This window comes from Salmo salar, chromosome ssa25 (genome assembly GCF_905237065.1).
Source record: "Salmo salar chromosome ssa25, Ssal_v3.1, whole genome shotgun sequence".
In the NCBI taxonomy this organism is placed as follows: domain Eukaryota; kingdom Metazoa; phylum Chordata; class Actinopteri; order Salmoniformes; family Salmonidae; genus Salmo; species Salmo salar.
The window spans coordinates 14901092-14918694 of NC_059466.1; the positions used below are offsets into that span (position 1 = coordinate 14901092).

The 17603-nt window shown below is 40.8% G+C and overlaps 2 protein-coding genes across 16 annotated transcripts in view; both read left to right on the forward strand.

The window, feature by feature from the left end:
- Window positions 1–921, forward strand: part of LOC106586233 (rap guanine nucleotide exchange factor 4) — a 52245-nt gene extending 51324 nt beyond the window's left edge. For all 11 annotated transcript variants that reach the window (XM_014173279.2, XM_045707767.1, XM_014173280.2 and 8 more), the window contains one exon: window positions 68–921. In XM_014173279.2, coding sequence (XP_014028754.1) covers window positions 68–195 — 128 coding nt within the window. In that variant the 3' untranslated portion in view covers window positions 196–921. The remainder of the gene's footprint in view (window positions 1–67) is intronic.
- Window positions 922–1153: 232 nt separating this feature from the next.
- The window catches only part of LOC106586235 (mitogen-activated protein kinase kinase kinase 20), a 47979-nt gene continuing 31529 nt past the window's right edge, over window positions 1154–17603 (forward strand). For 2 of the 5 annotated variants that reach the window (XR_006762012.1, XR_006762013.1), the window contains exons 1-3: window positions 1154–1463; window positions 3391–3584; window positions 6479–6566. Coding sequence is in view for 3 of the 5 variants with exons in the window: in XM_045707774.1 (XP_045563730.1) it covers window positions 3426–3584; window positions 6479–6566 (247 nt within the window). In the remaining 2 variants the exon portion in view is untranslated. The remainder of the gene's footprint in view (window positions 1464–3390; window positions 3585–6478; window positions 6567–17603) is intronic. The other 3 variants (XM_045707774.1, XM_045707772.1, XM_045707775.1) reach the window with 3 other exon arrangements.

The window sequence follows — 17603 nt, forward strand, 5'->3', positions numbered from 1 at the left end:
TAAGTGCTTGGCCACACAGGATACTGTTATAATAAAGGTGGTATTTCTCTTTCCCATCGTCTCTCAGGTGCAGAACCATCTCAAACCAGTAAGAACCACCCGGATGTGAGGAGCTATGTGCGCCAGCTGACTGTGATTGACAACCAGAGAACACTGTCTCAGTTCTCCCACAGACTGGAACCACGCAGGACCTGAAGCTTGGACGGACACTGGACCTGTCACATGCTGCTGCTCCACTGCCAACAATAAGCTTGCTTTATATGTTGTACCAGTACACACACATATCCACTTTGCTACATGGAACTTCACATTATTATACATACAGTATAGTCAAGTAAGCTACAGCTGCAGAGTTCATCAGCTCCGCCTTCAACTGTATTTCAGATGTCAGTATCATTTCGGCTTCTTGTTTTCTTTTGGGTATTGTTTTCATTTTTTGTTATCAATGGGCAGCAGTCACACTTAAATTTCACCAAGTATTTTCAAATTCATCTCATTCTCATGTCCCTGAAGCTCTATTTGATTCTTTGAAGTCACCAGCCCCGCGAAAAGGACACAATCTATAAAGCGAATTATCTTTTGGAAATCATCCATTTGATTGTTGTACAATAATCTGTGAAGTTTATGTTAAACAGATGGGAACATTGGCTCTTACTTCACTCTCCAACCTCCTAAATTCCAAATCCTGATATTCAGATGTGGTTTCCGATCTTTTTTCTAAATCAGATTTGATGCTTTTTATTACACATGTTGTACAATGTGTTCATATATGTATTATGACCTCAGCATGCAATGATTTCAGATGTTGGGCTGGGATATACAGTATGTGAGCACATTCCTCTTTGAAAGTCTAAGGTAATTGTTGTCTGCAAATATTTTAGCCATGTGTATTCTGTAAATATTAAAAATGAATTCGATGTATCTGCTGATGATGCTGTCCATTTGATTGTCCATTGATTATTTTGATAATTAGTTAGTATAATAACTCATTATGAGCTGAGCTGAAAATATATTTACAGTAGCCTAAGATAATATTTCAAATACACTTTTATGCTGTCATAGTATGTCTTTTGATAACAGAAAAACGAATTCAATTCCCTATTATTGCAGGTGTTGGTTGTTATAACATAGACTGCTACTTCAATTAATGGTGTCGTTAGAGGTGTACCGGTTTTGCCCATTGAGTGGCGCTGTTGTCATCAGAATTTGTGAAGCTCTTTGAAAGATGTTGGGATACTTCCCTGGTTTTAATGTCTGGCTATTTCTCTATAGCGTTCAGCACTCAGCCTGACTCAAGGAAGAAGTTGTGTAACTAGAAATCCCGGTGTGGTGAAATCATTAACGTCACGCCCGGTTTCCAGGAAAGTGCGTTCTTTACAGTAGTTCTGTTTATCTGCAGAAGTTAAACTACCCATTGGATCTGTCAAACTGAATGTTTCTATTATTTGTTTAAAAATTCAAAGGTAGGCTATGTACTAATATCGCATTATGTTTCAGTGAGTAGGCCTACGCGCCATTACATGTTTTCAATTACATACTTTTTTGAATGCTGTGAATAACAAATTCCATTGTTTTACAGTTGTCTATGTTTGGCAAAAGCTTTGGTCTCATGCGTGTCATCGCAACATGCGTGTGTCATCGAGGAAATTGGTATTCTTGCCTTCAACTCCTGTTGATCCTGAGCTGCTGAAGTGTCATAATCTTGCTAAATTATATTTAACACAATTTACACTAGCCTATACATATTTTGTGTGTGGTGTATATATGCAGCATAAACAATAGACCATTCCCTGGTTGAATTATTGACTGTAAATGCCTGCAGGCATTTTGATTGTCAGTAACAGCAGTGGGACTTCTATTTAGTTTTGTTTCGGGGTGGTAGTTTAAACACCGCAGCTTCTCTGGATCTGAAGTTTGTACTTCCTGATGGGACACAGTATGTAATCATATCCGCCACCGGGATGATATGAATGGGTAAAACTGACGAGGTTAACTCAATACATTTGATTATTTCTGCTACATTTTTACATTTTCATCTCTAGAGCTCTGGCAGGTATCCACTTGCCTGTATATGTTCACATGGGTATTGGTCCCTTATTTCAGTGTCTGGGGCAGAGTGTTTACTTTCCAGTGAGGACAGGCAAAAACGAGCTCCAATATCCATGTAACCCTTCGGGGTTAAGTGTCGGAGCTGCTCATGTACTGCAAAGATTGGTGTGAAGCTAAGTATAGCATCAATAGCCGTAAATCAGTAGAGAGAATTGGCACCCCTCTGTGACAATGGAGGCATTTCCTGCTGGGCTGGATAGCAATCCTGATTTAGGTCCAGGTAACAGCCTCTTAAAAGCCATAATTGCTGAGCAGTAAATGGGAAACTTCTGAACAATAACCCGAGCTACAATTTCCTGTAATGAAGGGATTCTTTCTGTACAAGATGCATTTAGGTTGATATTTAAAAACAAAGGGAAGTGTGCGTTAATTGTAGTCTGCAAAAAGTTGATGGTTTGGTGTTCCCTCTACCTATTATTGCACTTTCATTAATATACATTAGGAAGACCTAGTCCCTGTTCTTTGAATATAGAATTAGAGGTGTGTAGCACCTTTGGATTTGTTTTTTAAAACAAGTGTGTAGTGATGGTGTGTCATGAAAAGTTTGCAGTGATTCATGCGAGACTAGAGGATGCAATCCCTTTAAAATCAAATCAAATTGATTTATATAGCCCTTCTTACATCAGCTGATACCTCCAAAGTGCTGTACAGAAACCCAGCCTAAAACCCCAAACAGCAAGCAATGCAGGTGTAGAAGCACGGTGGCTAGGAAAAACTCCCTTTAAGACCTTTGCTGTGTCTAGCTTTGTAGCCTTACATGTACTGTACAGACCACTCTACACTCTGCTGGAACAGTCAGTGACTTTGGCCGTGTGTATTTTGTGTAAAGTGTTCACAGTAGAGGGAGAATGCATGCCAGGGATGCCATCCATAGTCCTTAAACAAGCAGAGGATCCTGGGAAACTCACTTAGTGCTTACTGGTACTGGTGACTGTGTGGCGTAGGTCTGGGACAGGCGGGCTCATGGAATGTCCCGTAAATCACTGGCTGAGATCAGGGATATCACGGTGCCACTCCGGGCAGACATAGCCAATGACACAGAGGCCTCTCTGGGGTACTGTTAGCAGCACATCCAGCTTCCCAGTCACACGCTCTAAGGGTGTGCTCAAGTGTACAGCTGCTCTCAGTTGTGTCACTGGTGCAGGACTTTTACTTTGAGGAATCAGAGGTTTTTTTTGGGGGGGGACAAGTCTATGACAGATTCGGTTCTAAACTGCTTTTTAGTGAACTTCTGTGCTTATTTTTCCTCCTCCGCTTATCTCCTTCCATGTGGTCCTCCAGACAGACGTTGAGTTGGGGCTGAGTGTTATTATGAGATGTTGCCTCTCAGTGCCTCCTTCGTGCAAATCAAGTTTGATGACATCCGCTTCTACGAGAACTGCGGCGGCGGCAGCTTCGGGAGCGTGTACCGAGCCAGGTGGATCTCTCAGGACAAAGAGGTGGCGGTGAAAAAGCTGCTCAAGATCGAAAATGAGGTAGGAGTCCTAATTGCTTAGGCTTTTCATATACTTTTTAATTGTCGGTATAGTAATCATTTTAATTGCTACCCCATTTAGTGGGTTGTGGTGACTTTTGGTACCCATCAGTCATAGTCATTATACTCCCCCTCGCTTTGTGCACAGAATGTCACATGCTGTATGCTTTAAAGAACGACTATTGCCAAATGAGGGATCATATTAGGCCCAATTAAAGTATGGGTGATTCTGGTTCTGGAGATTTCTTGTAAGTGACAAAAATACATCTGATATACACTACATGACCAAAAGTATGTGGACACCTCGTCGAACATTTCATTCCAAAATCATGGGCATTAATATGGAGTTGGTCCCCCCTTTGCTGCTATAACAGCCTCCACTCTTCTGGGAAGGCTTTCCACTAGATGTTGGAACATTGCTGTGGGGACTTGCTTCCATTCAGCCACAAGAGCATTAGTGAGGTTGGGCACTGATGTTTGGCGATTAGGCCTGGCTCACAGTCGGCGTTCCAATTCATCCCAAAGGTGTTCGATGGGGTTGAGGTCAGGGCTCTGTGCAGGCCAGTCAAGTTCTTCCACACCGATCTCGACAAACCATTTCTGTATGGACCTCGCTTTGTGCACGGGAGCATTGTCATGCTGAAACAGGAAAGGGCCTTCCTCAAACTGTTGCGACAAAGTTGAAAGCACAGAATCATCTAGAATGTCATTGTAAACTGTAGCGTTAAGATTAAGGTGCCTAGACTGAACCATGAAAGACAGCCCCAGACATTATTCCTCCTCCACCAAACTTTACAGTTTTCACTATGTATTGGGCCAGGTAGCGTTGTCCTGGCATCCACCAAACCCAGATGGTGAAGTATGATTCATCACTCCAGAGAAGGCTTTCCACAGCTCCAGAGTCCAATGGCGGCGAGCTTCACTCCACTCCAGCCAATGCTTGGCATTGCGCATGGTGAACTTAGGCTTGTGTGGTGCTGCTCGGCCATGGAAACCCATTTCATGAAGCTTCTGACGAACAGTTCCTGTGCTGACATTGCTTCCAGAAGCAGTTTGGAACTCTGTAGTGAGTGATGCAACTGAGGACAGATGATTTTTACGCACTACGCGCTTCAGCCCTCATCGGTCTCATTCTGTGAGCTTGTGTGGCCTACCACTTTTCAGCTGAGCTGTTGTTGCTCCTAGACATTTCCTCTTCACAATAACAGCACCTACAGTTGACGGGGCAGCTCTAGCAGGGCAGAAATTTGTCAAACTGACTTGTTGGCAAGGTGGCATCCTATGACTGTGCCACGTTGAAAGTCACTGAGCTCTTCAGTAAGGCCATTCTCATGCCAATGTTTGTCTATGGAGATTGCATGGCTCTGTGCTCGATTTTATACACCTGTCAGCAACGGGTGTGGCTGAAATAGCCGAATCCACTAATTTGAAGGGGTGTCCACATACCTTTGTATATATGGTGTACCTTTTCATACATATTCTGTTTAATATGCCTATTTTGAGGCCTGCAGAAATATCTTCACTGATATCCTACACAATTCTACACAATTTAGACGTCAGCTACAGTGCCTTCAGAAAGTATTCATACCCCAGTGATTTATTCCACATATTGTAATATTACAGCCTGAATTCAAAATTGATTAAATATTTAAAAAATTCACCCATCTACACACATTACCCCATAATGACAAAGTGAATACATGTTTTCAGACATGTTTGCAAATAAATTGAAAATGAAATACAAATAAATGTACATAAGTATTCACACACCTTTGTCAATACATGTTAGAATCACCTTTTGCAGTGATTACAGCTGTGAGTCTTTCTGGGTAAGTCTCTAAGAGTTTTTCACATCTGGACTGTCCAATATTTGCCCATTATTCTTTTCAAAATTCTTCAAGCTCTGTCAAATTGAATGGAGATCATTGCTAGACAAATATTTTCAAATCGCCATAGATTTTCAAACAGATTTTGAGTCAAAACTGTAACTCGGCCAGTCAGCAACATTAACTGTCTTCTTGGTAAGCAACTCCAGTGTAGATTTGGCTTTGTGTTTTAGGTTATTGTCCTGCTAAAAGGTGAATTCCTCTCCCAGTGTCTGGTGGAAAGCAGACTGAACCAGGTTTTCCTGTAGGATTTTGCCTGTGCTTAGCTCCATTCCGTGTCTTTTTTTATCCTGAAAAACTCTCCAGTCCTTAACGATTACAAGCATACCCATAACATGATGCAGCCACCACAATGCTTGAACATATGGAGATTGGTACTCGGTAATGTGTTGTATTGGATTTGCCCCAAACATAACACTTTGAATTCAGGACAAAAAGTGAATTGCTTCATTTTCTTTGCCACATTTTTTGCAGAATTACTTTAATGCCTTGTTGCAAACAGGATACATATTTTGGAATATTTGTATTCTGTACAGGCTTCCTTCTTATCACTCTGTCAATTACATTAATATTGTGGATTAACTACAATGTTGTTGATCCAGCCTCACAGCCATTAAACTCTGTAACTGTTTTAAAGTCATCATTGGCCTCATGGTGAAATCTTTGAGCGGTTTCCTTTCTCTCCGGCAACTGAGTTAGGAAGGACACCTGTATCTTTGTAGTTACTGGGTGGATTGATACACCAATGAAAGTGAAATTAATAACTTCACCATGCTCAAAGGGATATTCAATGTCTGCTTTTTTATTTTTTTACCCATCTACCAATAAGTGCCCTTCTTTTTGAGGCATTGGAAAACATCCCTGCTCAATTTAATCTATTTTAAATTCAGGCTATAACACAACAACATTTGGAAAAAGTCAAGGGGTGTGAATAATTTCTTAAGGCATTGTAAATATTCAGTATATTTTGTTTGTGAATTCTATGTTTGCCTGTGTGTCCCCTGTTCAGGCTGAAATCCTCAGTGTACTGAGCCATCGGAACATCATTCAGTTCTATGGGGCGATCCTTGAAGCACCCAACTATGGAATTGTCACTGGTAAGTCTCTACAACCCTAATCTTGCTAGTTTGTCATGCAATAGTAACCACAGCTATTATCTCCCCAGCAGATTCAGACCACGTTTATATCTATCGTGTTAATGGAAAACCAACAAACACCATCTGTTCATACTTGTTTCACAGCTATTTTGTTTGCTTAGAACTGAATGGTGCTGTGGTCTATATTAACACATTAGTTATTAGATGGCTTTATGGTTCAGTAAGATTACATGTTGCTGGCTTTTTGTTAATGTTAGCGACTGAGATGTTTTTAGAGTTCACACCGTGTGACAGTCCTCACCCTGTGGTATGGGGAAACCCCTCCCTGCCCATATTCTGAGTATCACATCACATGGCAGTCATTGGAAGACTCAATACTCCCATGGTTAGGATGTTAGCTATTCACTTTTCAGCCATTGAGTGGTGAACGACACTGCCGTTGATAGAAATAGTGCTCACTAGATATCTATTTACTGTATTGATTTCTACTTCATGGATTTTCACCTTTCATTTACTAATAGGAGTTTTACTGCTTAGTGTACGCCTCCATTTCCTCCCTTATCTCTTCCTTAGGGGTTTTTAAGCATGCAACTGCACTTATGAACTCTTGTCTGCAGCCTTGCCTTAGACATGATTCTTTCTTTGTTCTCTATAACTCATTTTTTCGGGCAAGCTCGAAGGACAATAACACTCAAGAACAATCTTTTGGTATTTGTTTCATTAATGAAGTTTTCAAGATATAGAACTTTAAAAATGCATAAAGTGATGATGTGTCCAAACACCCTCTGTGTTTTGAAAGTTATATATCTTGAAAACTTGATTGCTGACATGAAAAACATGTTGGGACTGTATCAACAGTGGACTAATGAAACAAACAAAAGTGGTATTTTCCTTTTAAGTTTTTGCAGTTTGGCCTTAAAGTGACGTAAGCAATCAGGTTATTTTGGAAGTGTCCAACCACTACTTTTAGGATGATTTCCACAAATGACATTTAACTACATGTACTCTTTCCCATTCAATGTCAGGCCTCCCACTCCCATGCATACTCCACCTGCTCCTGCTCTGCTCCCATAGAGCGTGGAACATTGTTGTGTGGAAACATGCAGCCCTAGTTGAAAAAAAAGGAAATCACATTGTATAAGCATTGTGCGACTTCATGGATTGAGGAATTGGAAAATATCTTTGTTAAAATCAGGTATTGCTCGGACAGGAAAGCGGATGCCTCTTTGATGTTTCCTCTGTCTGTTTATGTCTTATAATACAGTCATATTTGCCCTTTTGTCACTACGAGGCAGTAATGTTCAAATCTTTCACAGTGTTCTCCGACATTACATTTCACTCCTCCAGCCAGTGTTACATGAGTGCGAGAGATGGGGTTGGCTCAGTGTTTCCGTTGCAGTCGTTTTGCTGTGGCTCTGCTCCATGGCAAAATCATTGCCTCCTCGCCAAAAAAACAAGGAACATGAAAAAATATTTCTGCCGAGGCGCCCTTTGAAGATAATAGAACAGTCCACATGTACTTTTCCTCTGCAAAGAAAAGGAGTAATGAATAGAAAAATCAGACAACCCCATAGTAGAATAGTTTATCTATTTACCTTGTTGTTGTGTGTTCTATGCTAGATAAATATTAATCACGAGGTGCATTCAAATTACGAGTGCCATAGGGATGGAAACATGCATTCTGACAAGCAGTTCTTGCAATTTGCGAAAACAGCAGTTTTAATGGCCTTTATTAAAAGGGGGGGCTCCCAGCTTTCCATTCTTGATTTATTTATTTCTGAACCCCTAAATATGCGCCAACTGCACCATTTTAAACCCAGAGACTTTAGCAGCTGCATGGTTAAGCAGGTTACTTCTCTGCAATTCACTGTGAGTGCACAGGGGAGAGTGGGGCTATATGTAACACGGGTCAATTGTAGGGTAACTTTGGGTAAAATGCAACCTACCTAAAATAATTTTCTTGGAGTGACTTAAAACATTGTGATGAGACAGATTACATTTTATGTTGAGCAAGAGTAGTGGCAACCAGGGTGACATGATGTGGTTTCTGTAAAAAGTACAATGCAAGTTGTTTGGGACATAAAATCAATCAATAGGATGCTAACTATTTAAAAGATCACATTTGAGATCTGGCTAATGATTAGCCCGATGGGCTAAATGTAGATAGGCAACCTCATGCTTCAGCCTTTTTATTTATAGCCACTATGCTGCATCAGTTGGGCTACTGATGATAATGCTCATTGCTAATAGCATACCTGATAATATGCATGGTCCAATATGTTAAAATCATTTTACCAATATGTAATTGGGCTCATTTCTAGAGGTGGAAATTACATTTCACATGGTGTCAGCTTTGGATTAGAATGTTATTTTAAAAAGTCACCAGAACTGAGCTTTTCAGTTCTTATACACAACCCACCCCCCCACAATATCCAAATGAAACACTGGGTCGGCTGGTTGTCAAGGAGCTGCTGTCTCTATTTATCAAAGCAGAATCTAATTAGCACCAGATAAAGGAAAGTGTTTTATGACAATGCTGATCATGCCATTTCCACATTCATCAGCTCAGTTATACATTTCTCCTGTCTGCTCATATATCAGGGGCTGGTGTCTCGGCTATCTAACAAACAACGTCTATCAGGAGATGACATTTGTCTCGGCTGACCCACGTGGCATCGTGTTTGTCAATAACTACCTACATTTACTGGAGGAAAGCAAACTTTTTTTTATGTCATAACACCTTATATCGTTATTTCTTTGAATTTATGATTCATACTCACTTTGAGGGGGCTATACTGTGATGGACAGCAAAACGTTGTATGATAAAAGCAGTTCAGGAAGTTGTATTATCTATTAAATATGCCACTCTTAGAAAAAAGGGTTCCAAAATGGTTCTTCGGCTGTTCGCATAAGATCACTCTTTTTGGTTCCAGGTAGAACCCTTTTGAGGTTATACCTGGAAAGGTTGTAGGTTTGAGGTTTCCCTCTTTGGATAGGGTTGTATATCGAACCCATAAGGGTTCTACCTGGAACAAAAAGGGTTCTGCCTGGAACCAAAAAGGGTTCTTCAAAGGATTCTCCTCTGGGGACAGCTGAAGAACCCTTTTAGGTTCTAGATAGCCCATTTTTTGAAGAGTGTAGTATAGTTTTTATACAGTACCCAAGACAAATCTGTGAGTTAATTTGACCTTTGGATAAAAAGCTACTGCTTATATACTGCAATGTGGGTTGGATTGAATTGAGCCGCTGATCTTCATTTTCAAGGTGATGATTGCACTTTTCTTCCCAACCCAATACCGCAATAAATGTGAATACCTTATTAAATGTGAGTCCACATTTCAAAGATTTATTTTGCGCTCCATGGGGGATACGAACTTACACTGCAAGTGCAACACAACCTCACACTCAATTCGTGCAAATATATACAAAAAGTATTTCAGCAGATTTTGTGCGTTTTTAATTCCTTTGAAAATACACACATTTTTGTGCGACTTAATTCATAGGAAAATACACAACTCTTTGTGCGACTACATTCATAGGAAAATACATTTTTGGGGGGCAAACTTCGGAACAATATTTTGAAAGTTATTGGAGCTGTCTTTTTTTGTATCCCAAATGTATTTATATAAAAAAACTATTTAACAACCCAATATTGTTAATAAGCCAGATTGTCACCGAAATACTTATAATAAGCCTTAATTTTTCATTTTTATTAATGCCAATGCTGTTTTCTATGCTATTTTTTCGCTTAATATTTTGGGATACTGGTGCTATGTCGGATCTTATGAGGGTTGCCAGATTAGAGTAAAAAGCTGTGTTTGTCTGTTTTTATTTTTTTGTGGTATCGATGAAGGTATTTGATTTGGGAATGGGGATACATTTTCACGATGGGAAATTAATGAATCAATAAATGTGGGCAAACAGAAGGCATGCAAAAAAAATTCTGTTTGGTTTAAATTCCCCTGTTGCAACTGCATGGGATTTGCAACTATAACGAGTCTGGACTATGATTAATTAAGCCATATCAATGCAGTTAAACAGGTTAATGTAAAATAATGAATTATGTTGACTTACACTTATGGCACGTCATGATGATAATTACGGTCGTGTCAATCATGTTATATACGTAGGCTATTGTAACAGGACATATGCCAGCATTGTAGGCCTACTGCCTCTGCCCAGAGGACTATTAGGCTTTCATGGCAACGTCCGTGAGAGCTCACTTTGCCATGTATGAGCCCTGGTTAGAGTCCCTGTTGCGGCTTTTACTTTCTTTCGCCACATTGGTGGCAGTGTTCGGAGCACGTCCAGCTTACGTCTAGTTATGTGATCTAGTAGTGGGAAGCATTCTGTTCCTGACAGAGCTGGTGTAACTGAGTCAGGTATATAGGCCTCCTTGCTCGTACACGCTTATTCAGTTCTGCCCACAAATGTTCTATAGGATTGAGGTCAGGGCTTTGTGATGGTCACTCCAATACCTTGACTTTGTTGTCTTTAAGCCATTTTGCCACTACTTTGGAAGTATGCTTGGGGTCATTGTCCATTTGGAAGACCCATTTGCGACCAAGCTTTAACTTCCTGACTGATGTCTTGAGATGTTGCTTCAATATATCCACAGAATTTTCTCTCCTCATGATGCCATCTATTTTGTGAAGTGCACCAGTCTCTCCTGCCGAAAAGCACCCCCATAACATGATGCTGCCACCCCCATGCTTCACGGTTGGGATGGTGTTCTTCGGCTTGCAAGCCTCCCCCTTTTTCCTCCAAACATAACGATGGTAATTATGGCCAAACAGTTCTATTTGTGTTTCATCAGACCAGAGGACATTTCTCCAAAAAGTACAACCTTTGTCCATATTTTACAGTTGCAAACCGTAGTCTGGATTTTTTATGGCAGTTTTGGAGCAGTGGCTTCTTCCTTGCTGAGCAGCCTTTCAGGTTATGTCGATATAGGACTCGTTTTACTGTGGATATAGATACTTTTGTACCTATTTCCTCCAGCATCTTCACAAGGTCCTTTACTGTTGTTCTGGGATTGATTTGCACTTTTCGCACCAATGTACGTTCATCTCTAGGAGACAGAACGCGTCTCCTTCCTGAGCGGTATGACGGCTGTGTGGTCCCATGGTGTTATACTTGCGTACTATTGTTTATTATTTATTTATTTACTAATGGACAAAAAAAAAAAATCTTCCAAAAACAAGGACATTTCTAAGTGACTGCAAACTTTTGAACGGTAGTTAATATATTCTCCAATCTGGAAACCCTCATAAAATTCAACATAGCCTTGTATAAAATGCATTATGAAAGAAATGGTGTAATGTACACAAAAAGTGTAGCCTTGTATTAAATGCAATATGAAGAAAATTGTATAATGTAGGCTCCAGAAAATATGAAATGCGTTATGAAGAAAATCGTGTAGGCCTACTGTTGCCTACATGAAAAAAGGGCCTCTCTGACTGCAAGTGTACCAGTATCCCAAAGTGTTAAACAAAAAACAAGCATAGAAAACAGTATTGGCATTAATGAAAAATAAAATAAAAAAACCGTAAAGCTACTATTATAGTGTAGAACACCATTGCCCATCATGCATTGCTCTAATAACGTTCAAAAGATTGTTCCGAAGTTTGCCCCCAAACATTTTTTTTCCTACGAATTAAGTCAAACAAAAATGTGTCATTTCACACGAATTAAGCCACACAAAAATGCATTAAACACACAAATTCTGCTGAAATACTTCTTGTACATATTTGCACGTATTAAGTGTGAGATTGTGTTGGCAAGTGGCAATAGATGTCAGGAACTTAGTGCCTTACCTGTCACGGATCCCTCCGGAACTGTCATTACGCACACCTGGTCCCTATTCCCTTTGATTAGTAATTGTATAAGTGTGCCCTTTGGAACAATAATCGACAGGACAATGGTGAACAATGTCCATTGGTTCGTGTGAGTACCTGTGCTATGTTGTTTTGGCTTTCTTGCAACGTATATTGTGCAGATAATTACAGGTCGCGTCCCATGTGATAATCATTGTGCGATTGTGTATTTATTCGATGTACTCCTCACTCTTTTGTTTGGGTTTCTACCCTATGTTTTGTACAGTGAGGGGAAAAAAGTATTTGATCCCCTGCTGATTTTGTACGTTTGCCCACTGACAAAGAAATGATCAGTCTATAATTTTAATGGTAGGTTTATTTGAACAGTGAGATACAGAATAACAACAACAAAATACAGAAAATCGCATGTCAAAAATGTTATAAATTGATTTGCATTTTAATGAGGGAAATAAGTATTTGACCCCTCTGCAAAACATGACTTAGTACTTGGTGGCAATACCCTTGTTGGCAATCACAGAGGTCAGACGTTTCTTGTAGTTGGCCACCAGGTTTGCACACATCTCAGGAGGGATTTTGTCCCACTTTTTGCAGATCTTCTCCAAGTCATTAAGGTTTTGAGGCTGACGTTTGGCAACTCGAACCTTCAGCTCCCTCCACAGATTTTCTATGGGATTAAGGTCTGGAGACTGGCTAGGCCACTCCAGGACCTTAATGTGCTTCTTCTTGAGCCACTCATTTGTTGCCTTGGCCGTGTGTTTTGGGTCATTGTCATGCTGGAATACCCATCCACGACCCATTTCAATGCCCTGGCTGAGGGAAGGAGGTTCTCACCCAAGATTTGACGGTACATGGCCCCGTCCATCTTCCCTTTGATGCGGTGAAGTTGTCCTGTCCCCTTAGCAGAAAAACACCCCCAAAGCATGTTTCCACCTCCATGTTTGACGGTGGGGATGGTGTTCTTGGGGTCATAGGCAGCATTCCTCCTCCTCCAAACACGGCGAGTTGACTTGATGCCAAAGAGCTCCGTTTTTGTCTCATCTGACCACAACACTTTCACCCAGTTGTCCTCTGAATCATTCAGATGTTAATTGGCAAACTTCAGACGGGCATGTATATGTGCTTTCTTGAGCAGGGGGACCTTGCGGGCGCTGCAGGATTTCAGTCCTTCACGGCGTAGTGTGTTTTCAATTGTTTTCTTGGTGACTATGGTCCCAGCTGCCTTGAGATCATTGACAAGATCCTCCCGTGTAGTTCTGGGCTGATTCCTCACTGTTCTCATGATCATTGCAACTCCACGAGGTGAAATCTTGCATGGAGCCCCAGGCCGAGGGAGATTGACAGTTCTTTTGTGTTTCTTCCATTTGCGAATAATCGCACCAACTGTTGTCACCTTCTCACCAAGCTGCTTGGCGATGGTCTTGTAGCCCATTCCAGCCTTGTGTAGGTCTACAATCTTGTCCCTGACATCCTTGGAGAGCTCTTTGGTCTTGGCCATGGTGGAGAGTTTGGAATCTGATTGATTGCTTCTGTGGACAGGTGTCTTTTATACAGGTAACAAACTGAGATTAGGAGCACTCCCTTTAAGAGTGTGCTCCTAATCTCAGCTCGTTACCTGTATAAAAGACAACTGGGAGCCAGAAATCTTTCTGATTGAGAGGGGGTCAAATACTTATTTCCCTCATTAACATGCAAATCAATTTATAACATTTTTGACATGCGTTTTTCTGGATTTTTGTTGTTGTTATTCTGTATCTCACTGTTCAAATAAACATACCATTAAAATTATAGACTGATCATTTCTTTGTCAGTGGGCAAACGTACAAAATCAGCAGGGGATCAAATACTTTTTTCCCTCACTGTATACGTGTTTGTTTGGTCTTCGACCCCTGGGCCTTTACACGGCACGCTGTAATTTGGGAGATAAAAAAAAACTATTACGCATCCCTGCGCCTGTCTCCCGATCTCTTCATACCGACGTGACATTACCACTGTGAGCTAACTGTCCAGAACCACATTTGCTAACGATGCACATACTGTAGTTTTATTATCAGAGTGCCAGTGGACTTCTGGTAAGTAAGCTTTAGTGAGGAAGTGTTGGGATCAGGTACAACTACGTTTACCCACCCCCAACATTTATATTTATGAGCAATTCACACCTGAATACATTATTATTATTATTTTTAAGGGGTTGGGCAAAGGCTGAAATTGGGGTTGAGAGTAACCCTTATGACCACAGTGAAATCTGTAGGAGGTCTTGGTGTTTGTATCTAAACCACATAATGTAAATGATTAGATCTATAACCTACATCCTTCCTGGATTTATATCAGGGCATAATATGGTCAGGTCAATTCATATTATTAATTACAAGTACAGGCCTGGTTCCTTCCCTCAACCGTGATTCTTGTTTGCACTATTATCTGTGGTGAGATAGGAATGTATGTTGTGCAAACATCAGACTCCCACTAGTCTAGTTGATATCAGATAATGTCAATTTTAGCCATCTGTCTTTGTCAGGTGAGGCCACTCTATAGTTCATGGAGCGACAGGAGAGCTGTGTGTCTGCCTGTCTCTGTGTCTCCCCGGTACTGAAGTGTCTCAGTGATTTAACAATGATTATTGGCAGTGCTTGTGGCCTTTTTATAAGGAGGTGTTGCATGGACCATCAAAGCACATGACGCTTCTGTTATTGCTATCTTAGTGTGTTTCCCTTCACTACTGGTCTGGGGAAAGTATGCATTAGAGTAATATGATGGGTCTTATCCTTCTTGAACATTATAGAAAAATAGTTTTACAGGGATATAGTTTTGACATTGATAGTTTAAAGGGTGACTGGACTTCCTGATTTGGCCTTGTTTTCCATCAATGTTCATTAAGAAATGCTAGAGGTTATGAGTGTGTGTGGGTCTGATGAGGGCGTTTCTTGGGTGTTTTTATTTAACACTTATTTTTTCTTAAAACTGCATTGTTAGTTAAGGTCTTGTAAGTAAGCATTTCACTGTAAGGTCTACACCTGTTGTATTCAGCGGATGTGACAAATAAAATTTAGGATAAAAAAACTTGAGCGTCTCCATTGATCCTAGGTCCTGGCTGTTTTGTGCAAACTCAGGACAGCTGAGCTTTGGAGAAATACGCAGATTCAACGAGGAGTCCGTAATTTGCTTTCTAATGATCATGAAGTTCATGAATTCATCACTGCTGAAGTGAAAGGCATCCTCTCTTGGAGAATGCTGCTTTTTAGTTAGCTTTGCGACAGTATCAAAAATACATTTTGGATTGTTCTTATTCTCCTCAATTAGGTTGGAAAAATAGGATGATCACGCAGCAGTGAGGGCTCTTCGATATTGCACGGTACTGTCTTTCCAAGCTAGTATGAAGACTTCCAGTTTGGTGTAGCGCCATTTCCGTTCCAATTTTCTGGAAGCTTGCTTCGGGGCTCGGGTATTTTCTGTATACCAGGGAGGAAGCTAGTTTCTTGTGACAATTTTTGTTTTGTTTTTAAGGGTGCGACTGCATCTAAGGTATTACACAATGTTAAATTTAGATCCTCAGTTAGGTGGTTAACTGATTTTTGTACTCCGACGTCCTTGGGTAGGTGGAGGGAGTCTGGAAGGGCATCTAGGAATCTTTGGGTTGTGATGATCCTTGGTTGGGATCTGAGCAGATTATTTGTTGCTATCGCAAACGTAATAAGATGGTGGTCTGAGAGTCCAGGATTATGAGGAAAAACCTTTTAGATCCAAAATATTTATTCCACGGGGAAAAAAATAGATCCAGGGGATGACTGTGGCAATGAGTAGGTCCGGAGACATGTTGGACAATACCCACTGAGTCGTTGATGGCTCCGAAAGCCTTTTGGAGAGGGTCTGTGGACTTTTCCATATTAAATATTAAAGTCACCCAAAATGTGAATGTTATCTGCCATGACTACAAGTCCGATAGGAACTCAGTGAGGAACTCTGTATACGGCCCAGGAGGCCTGTAAACAGTAGCTATAAAAAGTGATTGAGTAGGCTGCATAGATTTCCTGACTAGAAGCTCCGCTCTACAGCACTCAGCATTCAATCGCTGGTTGCAAACTGCTTTCAGCCAGCTTAGTGGACTTTCTTCACTAGCATAGCCAATGTAGTCAGCTCAGCTATCCTCATTGAGACCATGTCTGTGCCTCAATCTAGGTTGGGCAAAACTAAACATGGCCGTGTTCGCCTTAGCAATCTCACTGAAATAAAGGCCTCCATTCCTGTCATTATTGAAAGAGATTGTGATATCTAAAAAAAAACGCTGTCATTTTTGTTGTTGTAAATCGACATTTGCTATCGTAAATGTTAGCAATACCTCCGCCTTTGCGGGATGCGCGGATATGCGGATATGGTCACTAGTGTAACCAGGAGGAGAGGTCTCATTTAACACAGTAAATTCATCAGGCTTAAGCCATGTTTCAGTCAGGCCAATCACATCAAGATTATGATCAGTGATTAGTTAATTGACTGTAACTGCCTTCGAAGTGAGGGATCTAACATTAAGTAGCCCTATTTTGAAAAAAGTGTTTTGATAACTTTCAAGTGTAACAGTTCCATGTAGAAAAAAAGCATACTTCACATAATACTTAAGAAACCATTGTACCTTAAGTATATTAGGAGTGTTCTGCTAATATAACAATGTGCAAATATTATACCTTCCTGTAGGGTGTATGGTGTTCCCTGACCTGTTTGCTCCAGGCCTCTCTCATCACAGATACTAGTCATGAAGGAGCCTGGCTTCGGTTCCTATATCCGACACAGCTCCTGTTTCACAGAGGGAGAGGGAGAGAAAGACTGTCGCGTACAGTCATGGAAGCCAACAGTAACTATACGGTTGAACATAGCCAGTCAGAGTTCCTGATTCTCTGCTAATTCACAAGGGACACATGCCAGCATGGCACTGACTGGTTGGCATTACTCACTCTGGCTCAGGAGTAGTCCATTGGCACAGTGGAAGTGGGCACCACCTTATAACATACAAGACACAGGTGGTTAGGTGAATTCCAGGACATAGTAATTTGACAATTGACCTGATCAAATGTGACCAATCTGATTCAAGTGTCCTCCATTACTCTGAAGCGGGACTGGTATCTAGCCACTGCCTCAGCCTTCTGTAACAATTCCTGATATGGTAGGGGGGTTCCCATGACGCTGCTGAACAACAAATCCATCAGGTTTTGTA